The 16,558-nt window shown below is 44.4% G+C and overlaps 1 protein-coding gene across 1 annotated transcript in view; it reads right to left on the bottom strand.

Annotated features, from left to right (window-relative positions):
- LOC104580051 (uncharacterized) overlaps nucleotides 1–14,431 on the bottom strand; it is a 36,872-nt gene extending 22,441 nt beyond the window's left edge. Inside the window, exon 1 of the mRNA XM_088527436.1 lies at nucleotides 14,269–14,431. Coding sequence (XP_088383562.1) covers nucleotides 14,269–14,303 — 35 coding nt within the window. The 5' untranslated portion in view covers nucleotides 14,304–14,431. The remainder of the gene's footprint in view (nucleotides 1–14,268) is intronic.
- Between the last annotated feature and the right edge of the window lie 2,127 nt (nucleotides 14,432–16,558).

Raw genomic sequence — 16,558 nt, 5'->3', positions numbered from 1 at the left:
AGTCACAGAGCTTTTCCTCATTTTTCAGTAACACTTATTTATCTAGCCAACACTAACAAATCAGTCTCATTTCTCACCAGCACCTCTTTCTTTTTAGGAAATGAGGATCAAAGTTTGCATTAAATGAAAAAAGCTATTAAACACACCAACAGAGACTGCAATGCTTCCCAGGCGCAGAATAATGAATCTTTATGATTGCTATTTGCTAGAGAGTGACAGCTCCATGCTACTGTAAAAAACAACTTAAGTAAGAGCTGTACTGTGGAATGGCTCATGTAGTACAGCGTCCTCACAGCAGGCACCAAGTCTAGTCTGTCAGCATTATAAAAATGAATTAAGCATCTGCACTGAACCATCATCCTGGCTACGCTACATTTGTGGAAGCCAATAGATCAAATTTATTTTGGATCCAGTGCAATCAGCTTCTAGCCACAAGCTTTGAAACCTTATCTGCAAGCAGGGCTATTGATCAACCAAATTAGCTGATGGCATCATCTTCCTCCCCGATGAAAACAAAAGTTCAGTCTAGTTTTAAGATCATTCAATGTTAACTGGCTCCACTTTGTATTTTCCAAGACTCCTAAATGGGTGTCTGTCAGAGACAAAGGAATTAAGCAGCAGACCACAAGAGTTACAGGAAAAATGTCAAGTGACAATGGAAACGTGACAGTTTAGCAGGGCAGCTCATGAATACTGCCCTTTGTCAGGGCAGACAGCTCAGTGATACGTTTCCATAGTTAGCAGTTCCACTATGCTGTGCCAGGATTTACAGAGTAAGAAATCTTTATTAATAAATGAAAATACTCAGAAACTAGTCCTGCTCCCTTTTCTGCATACCTTCCATAATAATTTTCTGCCTAAAAGTATTGTAACAAAACTGACAAGGTGTCTCAGCAGCAAAATTACCATTTTATATTCATTTGGCCCGTCAGCAAATGACTATTTTCCTCTCTATCATCCACATCTATAATCTGCCAGGCCCAAAGGTTCTAGTACTTCAGTATGAACCATAGACACCCTACACTCAGGTAACCTTAAGACATGAAGTGCACAAGTTCAGTTTGAGGCAAAGGAGTGTTGAAGTAAAGGCAACAGGCCATGGTTGTAAAGGAAACAGGGCTCTGTGGAAAAACAGAGTCTGCAGTAAGTTTTCCCTCTGCTATCGCCGCAGAGATGCCTATTGCCACGCTGCTGACATGCAGGTAGGATAGGAGGGGAGGGAGGGCAGGTTCCTTCTGTTTCAGCAGGTCACCTGTGAGCCATGCGCCAATGCACTGCACCTCCAAACAGCCTCATCTCAACCTGCTGCAGTCAATGATGCCATCGCAGAGACCAGGAGGGACTGCATCTTTTCTAAACAGAACTGAGGATGTTCTTGAAGCAATTGTTAGACAACAGCGAGAGGCAATATGAAATAAAGCTTTTAAGGATTTTGCTTTGGGATGATCATTACCATACAATTCTTCTCCCCCGTAATCCCTCATCTCATCAATTCTCTCTTGAAATATGTATTTCCTGCATATTTTGACTAAAGCGGTCATCAGCTGATTTCACATTGAACTCTTTCTCTGCATTAAAAAACGAATTGGTTCCCTTTTATTCTACTCAACTTTATATGCCATGCACATTGGTTACATTAGACTTTCCTTTAGGGAAAGAATAGTGTATTTGAAATGAAACATGAAGAAAATAGTCAAGAAATTTGCAATGGTGAACTGGCAAGTCCCCAGACATCAGCTTATCTTCATATAATACCTGGGCCTGACATTTGGTTCATTTACACCTCTAATTTCTGCATTGCCCACCTTAAATAAAATCAAAGCCAGGCACAATGGTGATTTTATATTCAGCTTTGTTTTCCCTGGCTCTACATTTATTTAAATTACTCTATCATCTCAGCTTCTCATTCGGGATCCTTCAAGCCGTTGGAGAGATTTTGACTGCTGTGTTTATAACTGTAAGCATTTATTTCCATTTGGTATATCTCTTTTACAAGTAATACTTTAATTGCAAAGTAGTTCAGCTCCAAGGCAGCCTCTTTACAGTCAAATCAGCTCCTGCATTAACTCAGATTTATAACTGGCCTTTCTGGGGCATAGAGAGGTCAAAAACCATTTGCAAAGGTGCATCAAGAATCACTGAACATGATTCATGGGCCTAATTAGGGCCCAATGGCTTGGTGCCTTTTTGTACGTAATGGCAGCATCATTACTGTCCAGAGAACTGAAGAGTAACTTGAGGAAAGGAAAACCCTCACAGATTTTTTTCCAAGCTTTTCAAGTTAACAAATATTAAAATTACAAGAAAAAGACATTTTCAACAAAGCTCCACCATCAAAAGACTAATGAAATACCTTTAGAAAAGTTAGCATTCAGACAATGTTCAGGCTTCAAATTTGGGTTGCAGTGTCTGGCACTTTACAGAGAACAGCTAGCAAAAATTCTGGGTAACAAACCCTAGCCTGGAGATCGATGTAATGGAGAGAGAGGGTGAAAAGCCATCAACAGAAATACACGCGAGTGCACAGGCATTAAACAATCGAACCCGCAGAGATTCACCAATTCCAGCCCTTAATGGCATCTGACAGAGGCAGCGCTGCACGTGGCCAGCACGGAGCACCACCACACTCGTTCGGCTGAATCAGCTCGCAAACCACATGCACCCTGCAAGCTTTCCCACAGTGTTAAACAAATACAGTATGTGCATCGATTTTTACTGATAAAAATATCAGCTCAAATAATTGGCCTTTTGTAGCGGCGTTTTCAATACTCTTTGGGCCAGGAGATGCTAGGGGTAACTGGGGGATGAAACTCCCAGAGGGATGAAGGAGACTCTCCCCTGGGAGAGAGCAGTCACAGGACAGCAGGAGCAGATCCTGCTCTTACTCCTCCTTCACACAGTGTTTGCAATCACTGTGTATGCACAAACCTCCTGTTGCTGAGGTGCTGTACAAAGGTGCTGAGTCTGCACTAGACACCTGAAAAGCCAAATCTAAGATCCCTACAGTAATTCCCACACAAGGCCATGTGAAAGACTGAAAGCTTCCTGAGTGCCACAGGGATTCTGAGCACAGTGCTCATCTCTCCTGCACAGGGCAGGGATTGATTATTCAACCTATGAATTAATGAATTACTTGCAAACAACAGAGTTCTCCCGTACAACCACAATCAAAACAAGCCTGACATTATTGGATCCAATTTGCCATTGGAATTTGCAATGCCAGGCTGTATCCTAAAGCAATAAAACTCCTACAGAGTTGCAGAGATTTCTTTTCAAAGCAGGCAACTGTGCTCATCTGATCTGACAGTTCAGATATATGCTCCCTGCTGTCCTAAACACAACTTCCATTAATAAACCTACCATGTTACACTCAATTGGAGCTCCTCACCTCATTAGAGGAACTAAGGAGTCCAGGAAATACTATCCAGGAGCCAGGAAAATAGCCTTGTCTCCCTTTTACAAAGCAGGGCAGCTAGACAAGTATCTGGATTGCCCCACAAGAGGAGACGGTGAAAGGGCTAAACCCTGGGGCTGTGTTCTGACCATCCCCTCCGCAGCAGAGCACAATACGTGAGCGTGTCTGTCATGTGCTGAATACAACCTCTAGAAAGAGAGGAGACCATTTCCTTTCACTGCTTGGTCTGTGTATTCAGCTTTCTGGGCAGTTAACATGGTATGGGCCTCAAGTTTTCTCCACTTACCAAAGGCTAAAACTAACAGAAATGTTCCTGCTCAGGCTCAGAAGATACACAGCCTCCTTGCAGATGCAGGAAGATGAAACAGAGGAGTTGGAGACTTGACCCAGTCAGAAGGCCGCTATGCCGCCTTCACTGCCCTCAGTCCCATCCTTCTGCATGAGTCTTTCAGAAAACCCCATGGGAGAGAGTTCAAAGGAGATGCTGACCCCGAAATAGCCTTCTCCATAACAAATAAATGCTTGAGGAAATAAGGACTTGGGAATATGAGTCACTGCCTTTGGTTACTGTCTTGATAGCATAAAGAAGGCATAGACAACTGGCCGAAGAGGTGAAATTTTTGCGTGGAGCCTTGAAAGACCATTTTCCTTTGGGCGGCAAAGGAATCTTCTTGACACAAGCTTATGCTCTGAACTTCAGGAAACACACTTTGCACAACAAGATGGATCAGCATAGAGACACTCATACCACTCACCCCATCCTCTAGGCCACCTGCTCGCAGTCAGCCTGCCCCAAAACGCACTTCTAGCTGTAGCAGGACACCAGGAAAAAAACCTCTATTTGTCCTGAGCACTGAGTTTCATAAAAACACAGCAAGAAAGAAGCTTTAGGCTTAGATCACATTCTTCAGCAGAAGAGGACTGACAGGTTAAATGCAATTCTGTCTTTTTAAAGCATGTTAGAGGACTTTGTTCTGACAAAGCGCGGTTGGCTGCTTTCCCGCCTGGGAACCCTGCAAGCTGAGGAACCACCAGTGAACTTGTTAATCCAGGGACAGTAACTGAGCAAAATTTGGCCTCTGTGAGTTCTCCCTCTGCAACCCACTGAACGGCTTTTCAGAGCTAACTGCAAAACAACAGCAGGAGCAGCAAGATTTCCATGTAGTTCTCAAATCCCTTGAGCTTATCAGAGCGAAGCTCCTTTGCTCTGGTGCAAGGCCCTGAGCAAGCTGCACTTCAAGGCACACACTGGAGAGCAGAGGATCCCACAGACATCTCTGCTGAAACAGTGCTGCACAACTCGAGTACTGGAGTCTGACCCTGCACAGCCCATCTCATCATACTCTTCTATAGCACTGTGTTTCTGTGACAAATTTCCCAGAGTTTTGCCCAGTTGGTCATCTTTAGCAGGGGATGCTGCTATACTATAGCTTTTAAAGCGGCAGATGGGAATGGCACAAACAGCAGTTTACACTAGGACTTAGTTCCTTTGCTGGTAACAGCAAGGAGAGGGAGCTTGCAAAGCTAATGAAGGCTGCTCTTGTAATCTCCACAGCAAGAGGGAGAGCTTGAGGAAGTTTAAGGCCCTTTTCCAGAGACCGCAAATAATACAGTAATAGTAGCTATCAGGAAGTCTGGATAAGCAGCCTGACAATATCTAATATCAATAAAAATACTCTCTCCCGGGATCAAACAGCAGTGGTAATTCCCCGCAGCATCAGACAACACTCAGTTCTCATCCTTGAAGAGAACCCAGAGCAAACAAGGATGCACATAAAGGAGACCTACTCACAGCTCTCACACGCTGCATGCGGCCGCAGCCCCTGCCCTGCGTCCCGGCCCCTTCACTCGCCAGGAGACAGGTCCCCGTGTGCTGAGCTCCTTTCACCTGCAGCCTGCTCTGAGCAGCCTGTCTGGGAGCGTTTCGGAAGGGTTTCTGCTGCTCAGCAGTGCCTCAAGGATCACACGCTGCCCTCCTCGCGAGCGTGTGTGCAGCACTAATGGAAAGCAGCTGGTGGGCTGAAGCCGACTTGAAGAAAAAAAAAAAAAAAAGTATCAGGAGGAAATGCCTTTCATACAGTCACACAGGCTCAGTCTGTAGTTGTGTGAGAAGCCAAAAGGATAAGAAGGGGGAAGGGCAAATGAGACAAAAAAATTTTGCAAGCTACTACAGAAAAGAAAGCGCCAATGCACATGCTGTCACCATCCAGGACCTGGGAGATCGAACGTCCCATCTCCTGCATCCTGCCCCAACTCGTCAAGACTTCCTCCTTCTCAGCAATCATTGCTAAATTGACCAAGTCCCTGCAGAAAAGTGTCCCTTACGTGGGACTGCAGGGTATGTACACAGAGCTGTGTTAGCTCATGTGGGCAAGCACCAGCAGCAGAGTAGCTGTTAGTTCAGATTCAACCCGCAAGGCAGAATTGGGGTCCAAACCACCATGACTTTGCACGTTTGGCCTCCACACCAGACAGATTTAGCTATTTCAGACTTGCTACCTCAAGCAGCCCTCATAGCCCTGGTGAGTCTGCAGTGACCTTGAGCAGCTGCCGTCAGCGCAGGAATCCCCGCTGCAAACTCACATCTGCCCAGGCAAGAGGCAGAGTGAATGCATCCCTGCAAGCAAAAAGGCAAGCCAAAGCTTAGCCTATCACAGGTAATAAATTAGAGCATAAATTTTGCAGTGCATTTCCTGGTCTGCACAAATCACAGAAATGTGACAGGACTTTGCCAAACCAAGATTGGCGCTAATACAGTCACCATCCGAGCACAGGCGAGAGCTCTGCCAGTGATTTGGGCCCAGGCCGGCCCCATTGTAAAGAAATGTGTATTAATTGACTTTGGCTGGGCTGCACCATTTGGCACCAGCGTAGGAACAAGTCAGTGCTTTTCCTATGTAGTAATTCCTTTTCTTTAAACTACTGCACTGGGGAAATTTCAGGAAACAGCTGGAATGGGGCTCCTCCACACTTCCTAAGAAAGGTAGAAGAAGCAGCAAAGTCATCCAGAAACCATCCAAAGGAACTAGCACATTGCCAGCATTAGGAGACCCTCTCAGACGTACTTGACACATATATATTTGGAATAGTTCCACTAGCGAGGAAGGGGAACATGCATTTAAAATCAGCAAGAATATAACCAAAGCCTTAGTCAGTTATGGAGTTACATCACCCCCTTTGGAAACAGTTGTGAGAACAAAACAACAGGAAATGTCAAGCCACTATCACTAAACAACTGACATGCCCCACGCTAGCGCAGTCAAGATGCCAGAGAGTCAAGTACAGGAATAAAAATAAAGCTGACCATCTCTGTCGCGCCAGGCATAAACTCGGCATGCTCGCTTCATCCTCCACGCCAAAGCCAGGAGGTGGGTCCCCATATTGGCCCCCACTGCTTTCCGGGCTGTATGTGCACCTCTTACCCCTTCTCCAAGCCCCTGGCTCGTATCGTTCATGTGGCTCTGATGTTCGACCTATGGGGGAAAAAGCTCCTCACCAGTCAGGAGCTGCTTCACCAGTCAGTGAAAGGTAGCTAAGAAAAGGAGTCTGCCACGAGCTGGCCTCAGCATGCTCTACCCGAGCTTGAAAACCTGCTTGTCTAAGAAAGCTTTATGGAAAATGCCAGTATCTGCAAACTATGAAGCTGAGAATCATCAGTTTAGACTGTAAAATCTTTGAGACAAAGCTCATCCTTTAAATATACCCAAGTAGACTGAGACCACTGGACTGGTACTTAGCAGAAATGGCTACATTCTTATGCTGGTTAACAGAGCAAATTATTGGACTGGGGTAGGCACGTTAATTGTCACTCCGCTTGGAGTTTCTTCACCCGCGGAATCGCAGTGATCACACTGCAATATCTGGAAAACCAGACGAGTCCTACAGAGGAGCTAAGCACTGCAGCACAAGGAGGCCACCACAGGAGAGTCCTACCAGCTGGCACTGCTACCACGTGTTGCCACTGTACAACTAATGAATAATAAAAATCATAAATTCTGCAAGAGTGACCTTGACCGGTTGTGCCCTTTTTTGAATCTCAAACTGGTTTCCAAGATCATATTCACACAAAATAATAATTAAAAAAAGAATTGCATCCTAAGCCTAAAAGGAAGAATCTAGAGAGCTTTTTTAGCAAACTGAGCCGTCTGAACATTGCAGGGAAAATGGGACTGAAACAATAGCAATATGAATGCCAGGACTGAAACATGTGACCTTAGGGTATGTCAAAGCTTTCTTTTCTTTTTTTCCAAAATGGTCACTTATCCCTCAATTTGTGGGTTAAGAAATAGCTTTAGGATGGGAAAAAATAAATGGCTTCAGATAGACCAAACCGCTCAAGGCACATCTGATTCCAGAGGATTTAATATAGACATTTAGTGCTCAGGAATTCAAACTGCACAGTAAAGAGGCTAACAGAAATTTCCAGGTATTATAACTGTTCATTCTGAGGATCAAACTGTCATAAAAAGAGTCAGACATCTTTTGGCTCTAAGTGTTCAAATTAAATACAGGCTTTCTGGCCTCAAGCTGCCTTTGAGGTTGGGAAATCTCCCTTCAAGCCCCCAAATCCTGTTGGGGCAACATCTACTGCCTGTGCACACACAGAAATAAAAGCAGGGCCAGCTCCCTCCTATGTGGAAACACGCTGGGTCTGACTGGCGCAACCCCATGAGCTTCCACCGCCCGTGGGTATTTCTGGAATTCAGACTCCGCTTTGGCTGCTGATCTTAGGCAGAGCCACAGGAAGGCCTGGGGCAGCTCCTAGGCTTCCAGAAGTTCTTGTCCTCCAGCTTTTTTAGAGTTTGAGGATCTCCCTTCTTTGCTCTTAGGGAAACTTTCTGCACTACATGTTCTGCTTTCCCAGCTGCTCTCTCTGGAGCATCAGGCTAGCAAGCTCCTGAAGCACATTTATCTTGAAGACACGAAGGCCCTTTAGGCCAAGGGAGATCGGTCATGTGTTTAAACACTCCCGAATTATTTCTCTACCAGAGGTGTTTGCTGACTTGTCTCTCTCTGTGAACAACAATTTAAAAGAGAATCTACTTTTTCTGAGATTTCAGCTACAAATACCTCCACATCTGTAAAGAAGTTGTAAAGGGAACACATGGCCCACACTTGCATCTTCATGTTCATTATGTTTAATTTTTCAGATTTTTGGGCAGTCAAGAGAGAGAAAGGAACCCAAATGCCTAACCCCAAGAAGCGGAGGGTTAAATTAAAATGTGAATTATAATGCCCTGGAAAAACAAACAAACAAACAAAATTTAAACTAGTGAAGAAGGAAGCAGAGGTTGGATTCTTGCATAAACATAGCTGAAGTAAGAACATTTGAGCTACTGCTGGTTTGCACCAATGGAGGTTTGCATCAAACTGTATCAAACTGTGTTTTGAAGGAGGCAACAGCAGCGGGGAGTGGAGAGGGTCTGTGACAGTGGCAGATCCCAGGAGGGGGACAGCAAAGACACTGAGGACTGCAAGAAGGGCGCTGACAGCAGCACGCTGGGGAATCAGACATCCGTCAGGTCTTAGCAGGCCAAGGACTGCAAGGAAGGAAGCAGTACGACAGTCTGCATTTTTTGAAGGACAATGATATTTCAACTTCTGGAATATTCCCTTCACCAAACTGAGAGGACCCAAAGGGGTTTGATTGCTAGTGTGAATCAGCAAACAAACCCTCAGCACCTCCTTCAGATTTGTACTGTCCCATCTATACAGCCAGCTTGATGATTAACACAAGGTCTACATCATATGCTCACATGTTCAAAATACAGCCCATTTGCATCTGAACTGCCGTGTGGATCTCAACTACGTTGTTAGATGAGGGATACTTAGAAGGCCTGGCAAGCGCGCAGTTACATACTTCTCAGAATGAATAAGCATAAGTGAATTCATCACGAATAAAAGTCAAACATTTAGTTCGCTAATTAGCACCAGACTCCTGGAGCTCTGAGGCCAAAAGAAACAAGCGCCACAAAAATCAGAGGCTGGAATGCCGGCCCAGCTCTGGCAGCGATGGCTGAAAAGCAACATCGGGCGGCCTCGTCTGCCTGCTCCAACCCAAATCCAGCAGCAACGAGGAGCCCGAGGGCTGCAGCATGACCACCCAACATGTGGCCCACAGCACACCAAGGTACCAGCACATCTACAGCAGCAGGCACTGCTGTAAAGATACAGTTAGGAAACAAAAGATGGTGTGTGTGGCCCAGGCCTCTCTTTTTTCCCCGTAGCTCACACTGGAAAGGCCAAGTTGTTAGCACAGTCCTGACTCTTAACACAGAGATGAACTGTGACAGCTCAGCATCTGCAGGGAAACTCAGACAAGACATTAAATGACTGACTTTGTTTAAGCAGCGACTCCCACAATGAAGCCATGAAGGGCCACCTGCTCTCTCAATACAAATATTTATTATTAATAAAACAAAAAGATACAAAGAGAGCTGCAGTTAGTGTTAGCTGTACCCAGAACACTGGCTGATTCCTTGATCCATAATAGTTTTACCAGCTTTCAAAGTGCAACCCACTTAGCTCAGACCTATAAACATACACGATTTAGTGGAGCTTTTGGTAAGCACCTGTGCAACTTGGACTCAACTGTTTAACAGCAGCAACCTTTGAGAGAAAAAAAAAATCAACAGAATTCAGAATTACCACATTTTTTTGTCTGTGTCCCCACAAGCAGATTCACCTCAGAGTTCCCCAAGATTGCTGGATAAGCAGCTCCAGCTGCCCTGTGCCAGCTCAGTGAGGTTATCTCCTGGAAGCACAGCTTGGACCTAGTACATTTTTGTCACAAGTATCTATAGCCAGATTTCCGCTTTTAAAGCCAATTATAGGTCTTCACATCACAGTTTTAAACTTTCAAGGAACTTCCCGTACAAGGAGGAAATGACAAATTAATATCTCCAGATGGCTGGAAGGGCACAAAGTGAGACACCGAGCAGTACGAGTTTCTGCTTAAGGAAAGAGCAAAAAGCAAAGTTATGCTCAAAAGGCAAAGTTATGGCAAGAGGTTTTCACGGCTCAGCTGGGCAAAATAAGGTAGACGAAAAGCTGAGAGCCACATGGTGCATATGAGTGAGAATCACATTCGGGGGAGAACATGATTCTGAGAAGCTCCTGCTGCAGCGCAAGAGCAGCAGGACGGGCAGCACTGGACCACCCATCCATGATGCTCATCCATCAACTGCTCAGAACCTCGGTGGCAGGGAAAGGGCTGCACTGCTGCAGACAGGCAGATGGGCATGTCTGCTTCCAGGGAATTCCTCTGTTTCCAGGGAATTCCTCTGTGTCCAGCCAACAAACGCACCACAGCGCCAGGCTGCTAAACTAACACCATCAGAGAGAAGCACAAACGTGGCAGGAGGAATGGGGAGAAGTGGAGCGACTCTCAGGCCACATCAAGCCTCCACTGACCTTGCATGGAGATGAGTCAAATGGAGTGAATCACAATCTTTTTGTCAATAATACAACACCACGTGCTGGCCATGCCCGAATGCCTGTTGTACCGTGGCTCCACCACCTCCTGGCTGCTTTTCTTCGCCCTCTCCACTCATTCTCATGTAAGAAAACAGGGTTTAAGTCTGTACACACTTAATACTAGCAGGCAGGGTGGTGAGCAGTCCCCGCGAGGACAAGACAAAATGCCCACCACCCATTGCTGCACGAAAGAGCAAGCTCAAGACTGTGTGTTCAAAGATCACCCGACACCCCACAGTGCCCGGGAGTCCTCGCAGCTCTCTGAACAGTCCCTGAGCCCTGGGGAACTGCTCCCGGGCTGCACGTCAGAACATGCTGAGGATCATCGGCAACACAACTACTTGAGCCCTACGGCGACTGCACAGCTCCCAGAGTGAGAGATCCACGGGAAGCTGGCGAGCTGCTGACAGAGAAGAACCAACCGCTCCACACGGCCCCTTCCCCACGGCACCAAGATGCTACTTCAGTAGCCATCAGTGGGGCTTTAAGCCCCTTCCAGTCCACTTGCTGGTGTGGAAGCTGAAGCAGCAGCTGTTTGCTGTGGATGGGGAACCAAAGACCCTTAGGAGCTTGCACAGATATAAAGGCTGCAAAATGTACCTAGGGACTCGTAGCACCCCCCTGTGCCCAGAGGGTCCCTCAACGAGCAGGCTGAGGCCATGGAGCAGCAAGTGATGAGGGCACGGAGTCAAGGAGGCTGCACCGTCCCATCCTTGCAGTAATCCCAGCAAACTGTAAAATTTCTTTCTGATATTCACATGAATAGGCAATAACACAAGGAACAGAAATAAAGCAACAACACCCAATCCAGTAAAGAATTTTTACCACATGTCCTGGTCCTAATGAAAGAAATCGCAGATTTTAAACATCTCAGGCAGTATAAATTAAAAATGATAATGATAACAGCCCTTAATCAACTGCTTTACCCAAATGCTGAACTTGCCTGCAGGTTAAGAGTGCATATCAGCATTTCTTGACAATTTGGGACTGTAAGTAAAAAATACAGTGCCCCATTGAGAGTGCAGAGATTGGCACACCAGAACATACTCAAAGTGAAATACATCCATAATTCTGGGGCTGCTTGTGAAAGGCACCATGAAATCTTGAGAGACCACATTAAGTACAGACCAGTTAAATACGTTTTCTTATAATATGTTATAGAAACCATTTCTGAGTGGCATGCAAACCTTCAACCAAATATTTTATATAACTTCTAACACACTGTATTTGTCTCTGGAAATTGGCAGTTTGCACTGACCATAGCAAAACTTAGCATTCAAGCAAGCACATTTTCAGCTCACAACTATACATTTGGCTGGTATCAAACACTGAAAGACAGTTATGAATCAATTTCTCCCCAAGCTTTAGGGAAGTGTATCCTATTTGGCCAGGACTGATAGTCTTTGCTGAAAACACACCTGGGCCAAGCAAAATGAAATTTTGCAACAAGGATGAGCTACAAACTTTTTGGAAGAACAACAATATGGGATTATTCAGGTTGCAGGTGCTCATTAAAGGGAAGCATGAAAGCAACCTCCCACTTTTGCTCCAGTGGAATGGCAGCCAAGCTTGGGCTGTGGTGAAGAATTAGCTGGATAAGACTGGGTTTTTTTTTTCTTCCTATGTGACATCTCCTAAAAAATCATGAATGAAGTGCAGGGCCTGGACTATGTGCAGAAAGATGAGATGCAGAAAGGCAGTGTTGTCATATAGAGAGACAGAGCTGTTGCTTCTTGCAAAACACAGTGGAGCACAGGTAGATGCGACAGCAGAGCAGAAATTATTCCAGTGTCCTGTCCTGGAAATCAAACTCTTCATGTCAGACTCTCAACAAATCTCACATAAAGTAAATCTCAGCCACCTAATATCACTTTTATGTGATGTCTTAGCCAAACAAGAATATAAAAATCTGTAAAGACTGCTAAATATTAATAGTTGCCTTAATCCACTTGGAAGCTTATCACACAGCTGAAACAACACGTTGAAGAATATAATCTGAATAGACACCTAGTATAGCTGAGACCTAACAGGAAAGAAGAATTTGCTGGAGAAAACAAATGAATCCTTTTTAAACAGCTGAAAATCCACCAGGAAACAAGCGATCACAGGCCATCTGAAAGAAGCCTCATCTAACCACCCCTTACAACTTCTCCCACCTTTCCAAGTTTGCTTTAACTGCATTAGATGCTGGAAGATTTTGGAGAAAAAACAACTTAGCATAAATAATGTACATTTATTTTCTCTGTTGGCACAATAAAATACAAATTCTGATTCCTCTGCCTTCATCAGGTCTTATTTTTAGTGGTTTTTTTAGTTGTGATCACATCTATTCTCTTTAAAAATAATTAATCACTCTCGTATACACTCTTAGGAATTTCAAAGGAGAAGAGTCATGGAAATGCAAATCCAATAGAAATCGAGTGCCTTTTAAAATCCATATTTCCATTAAAATAAGTCAAATTGATGATACAGGTACAACCTGTAGGAGAGGAAGAAGAAAGAATGAACTGACGGCTTCATTTTTGAATTGGAGCTTTTCTCTCTGCTTACCAGGACTTCATCCATCCATTTAAATATGATAAAACATATCTTAAGCCACAAGATACCACTTTGCAAGCCTTTCCCTCTCTTCAATTTGTGTGCAATCATACCGTATGCAAGCATAGAGCCCTCTACAGTCTGCTGATGCAAAACATTACCAAAAACCACTGCTCAGCTTTTGCAGCCGAGGATTTCATCCCATTCCTCACCAGGGAGAATGTAAAGGAAAAACAAAATACGACTTCACAGTTGTTTAAAGAACAAATACAAACGTGCACTGCCCCATTCTCTTCCCCCTTTGCAGCCTGCTCCAACAGAACAGGACAAAGAGGCAATCAAAATATTTATTTTAAATAAAACCAAATCTCTCAACAGGGAGCAATTACAGAAACAAACTTCAGGTTGCTTACACAAAAGCTAAGCACATCAGGTTCTCAAAGAGCTTCTAATGCCAGGCTTGTACATTTTTACAAGCCAATGTGCATTTCTATTTTGTTGTTGTTGTTGTTAATATATAATCAATGTAGCCAATCAGTAAGGAAGAGGATTTTTCCCTCCAATTGCTATAATTAGACAAGAAAAGGTTTTTTATTTTTTTTTTTCATTATTCAGTGTTTGCCACTGGACTTATACCTGTGAAGTAAAAAACATGCTCAATTTCAATAGTTTGGTATTTCAGTTAGAATTGATTTCTTGCACTTTTGTGCTCAGAGTGGTACTTCGGCACAGAGCAGAGGCACTTTTCTCAGAGCTACTGATGCAGTAGAACCGAGACAGTATTTTAAAGTCCCCCCCAGACCTAACTCCCTCTGGAAAGGGGGAGGCACGGCACTTACTTGTGACTTTTCAGGCAACTGTAGAACCCAGCCATGGCACGTCCCGGCTGGTGTGTGTGCCCTTAATTCATCCTTGCGCGGGGATGCCAGCCCAAGGATCCTGCGGCTCCGTGTCCTGCTCACCAAATGCCCACACACACGCTCCAGAAGGGCAGCATGCCGAGGCAATTACTAGATAAAGTTCCTGATCTGAGGCCCTCAGACTCTGCTGAACTGGGTCCAAGAAGGGCTGTGCTTGCTCCATAAATGGTTATGAATTGTTAACTCCCCCTTTTCCTGCCTCCTTCCAGCTCTTGGTAAGCACAGCATCCTAAGTGTAAAATACCATATGGCATTTGATTCCGTCTCCCTGTGGGACTAATGAGAAGCTTGGTTGTAATTAGGATGTGAAGAAGCCCTGAGGAGTATACTGTTATTTTTAAACAGAAAAATGCTACAGAGAATACTTACAGAATCTCTGAGAGTGCCATTAGAAATTGCAGTCATTCTCCAGCACATAAGGGGTGCACAGGACCTTCCAGAACAGCCATTACCCCATCTCACTGTAAATCACAATCTCTTCTAAAAAGCCACTCTGCCCATTAACAAAACGCAACATCCCTGCAATACTGCAAGGGAAGAAGCTTTGCTCCTTACAGTAGCCAGCACATCCGTATTATTAAAATACTGCCTGGTGATGCCCTCTGATGATGCACGTAGCGGTACCGATCCTTCGTTCCCTGGAAAACCATCTAAGAGGGCCCTCATTGGCTGTGGAGGGAGAAAAATACCAACCATTTAATGCTGGGTAGCAGCTCCAGCCACTGGGTCACCCAAGCCCTGGGGACAACGTAACTGCACACCTTTCTGGTGTTACATTGCATTAAACTCATAAGCAAATGAATTTGAATTTATCCACTTCCAAAGAGCAGCAGATGAGTCCTGTTGAGGTACAGCAGAGAGGTGAGGCACCGCAAGCGCCGCCAGCACAGGGCCTGTTCCTGCTGCATGCCTTGGAAAGAGCCTTGGCTTTTGGTTAAAAAAAAAAAAAGGGGATGCGTATTTTAATATGGCAAACTGGCAAAGGAAAGACACTGATTCTGGAAAGATCTGAGGAAAACCACACTTATTCATATTTCTCAGTTAGTACACGATATTTGAATTACCTGGATCTGGCAATACATTAAGAAGGAGTTATTATAACAGCATATAATGAGTTCCTCTTGAAAGTGCTGACTAGCAAGACTAGAACCAAGGTGAATAAATGAGGAAAAATATTTTAACAGCTTTTTCCTCAGAGAAACATGTCATTTGAGAAATGCACCTCTGGAGGAGATCTCCTGCAGCCTGGCCTACAAGTCCCATAGCCCGCTGTGTTAAAGCGGTTTCATAATGATGGAGAAATTAGAAGTCTATGAAAGGACAACTCAATTTCGTTATTCTCTGTGAAGCCATCTACACAAAAGAAAGACAAGAGCACATAAATGCCAATGCATGGCCATCACAAACAGGCGCAAAATTGCATTTGAATCCAGTTTCTTTTCTAGCAGAAAAGAGAAAGCTTCCACGTACCACCAGCCTCAGTGTTCTCCATAGAAGAACACCAAATCAAACCTGACTGTGAGAGGACAGCTTCCTCCACCTCTGGAAAAGATAAAGCAAAGTGCAATAACAGTAGTTACTCAATTTTTTTTTGTTTGTTTTACTCAAATGTGCTTCACTGTTGCCTTGAATGACTGCGCCTTCCAGATGACACTGTGCTCAACTCCTAACATAGACAGGCAAAGATGAGCTCGAGAGCTTTAGCCTCTGTCCGGCAGAGAAGGATCACAAAAGAAAAAGTGAAAATCAAGACTATGGTTACAGGATAACAAGCACCAAGAAGGAATTCCCAGAGATTACTAGGGAAATGTTCTGACTGGCTTGAAGTACAAGACCTTGGACGTAGGATTGCATTGGAAATCTGACTGGCATGTAGTACAGAAAACACTGCCAACAGAAACATTTATAGTAAAAAATAAAGGAAACCTCATCAGAAAATCATACGTGGATTTAAAAGCAAGAGAGATCACACAGTGCAAAATCCAGTGGGAAGGCCCAAACGCTAAATCCAGTGGTTGGGTGTAATACTCATGGCTTTGGAGAAATTTCAGCATTTTAGCTGGTGTAGAATGGGTTCAGCAGCTTCAAAAGATAAGATTTTTTGCTAAATATGAAACACATTCTGCCTCTCCATCAATTGAAGATGTGAGCTTCATCTTCTGAATATGTTTCCTTTCGCTAATTTTCTTTTTTGTATATTTATTTTTGG

Source organism: Tinamus guttatus, unplaced genomic scaffold, assembly GCF_059628265.1.
Source record: "Tinamus guttatus ecotype Peru unplaced genomic scaffold, ASM5962826v1 Tinamus_guttatus_pri_ptg000287l, whole genome shotgun sequence".
Taxonomy (NCBI): domain Eukaryota; kingdom Metazoa; phylum Chordata; class Aves; order Tinamiformes; family Tinamidae; genus Tinamus; species Tinamus guttatus.
This window is presented reverse-complemented; position numbering and strand designations above follow the sequence as displayed.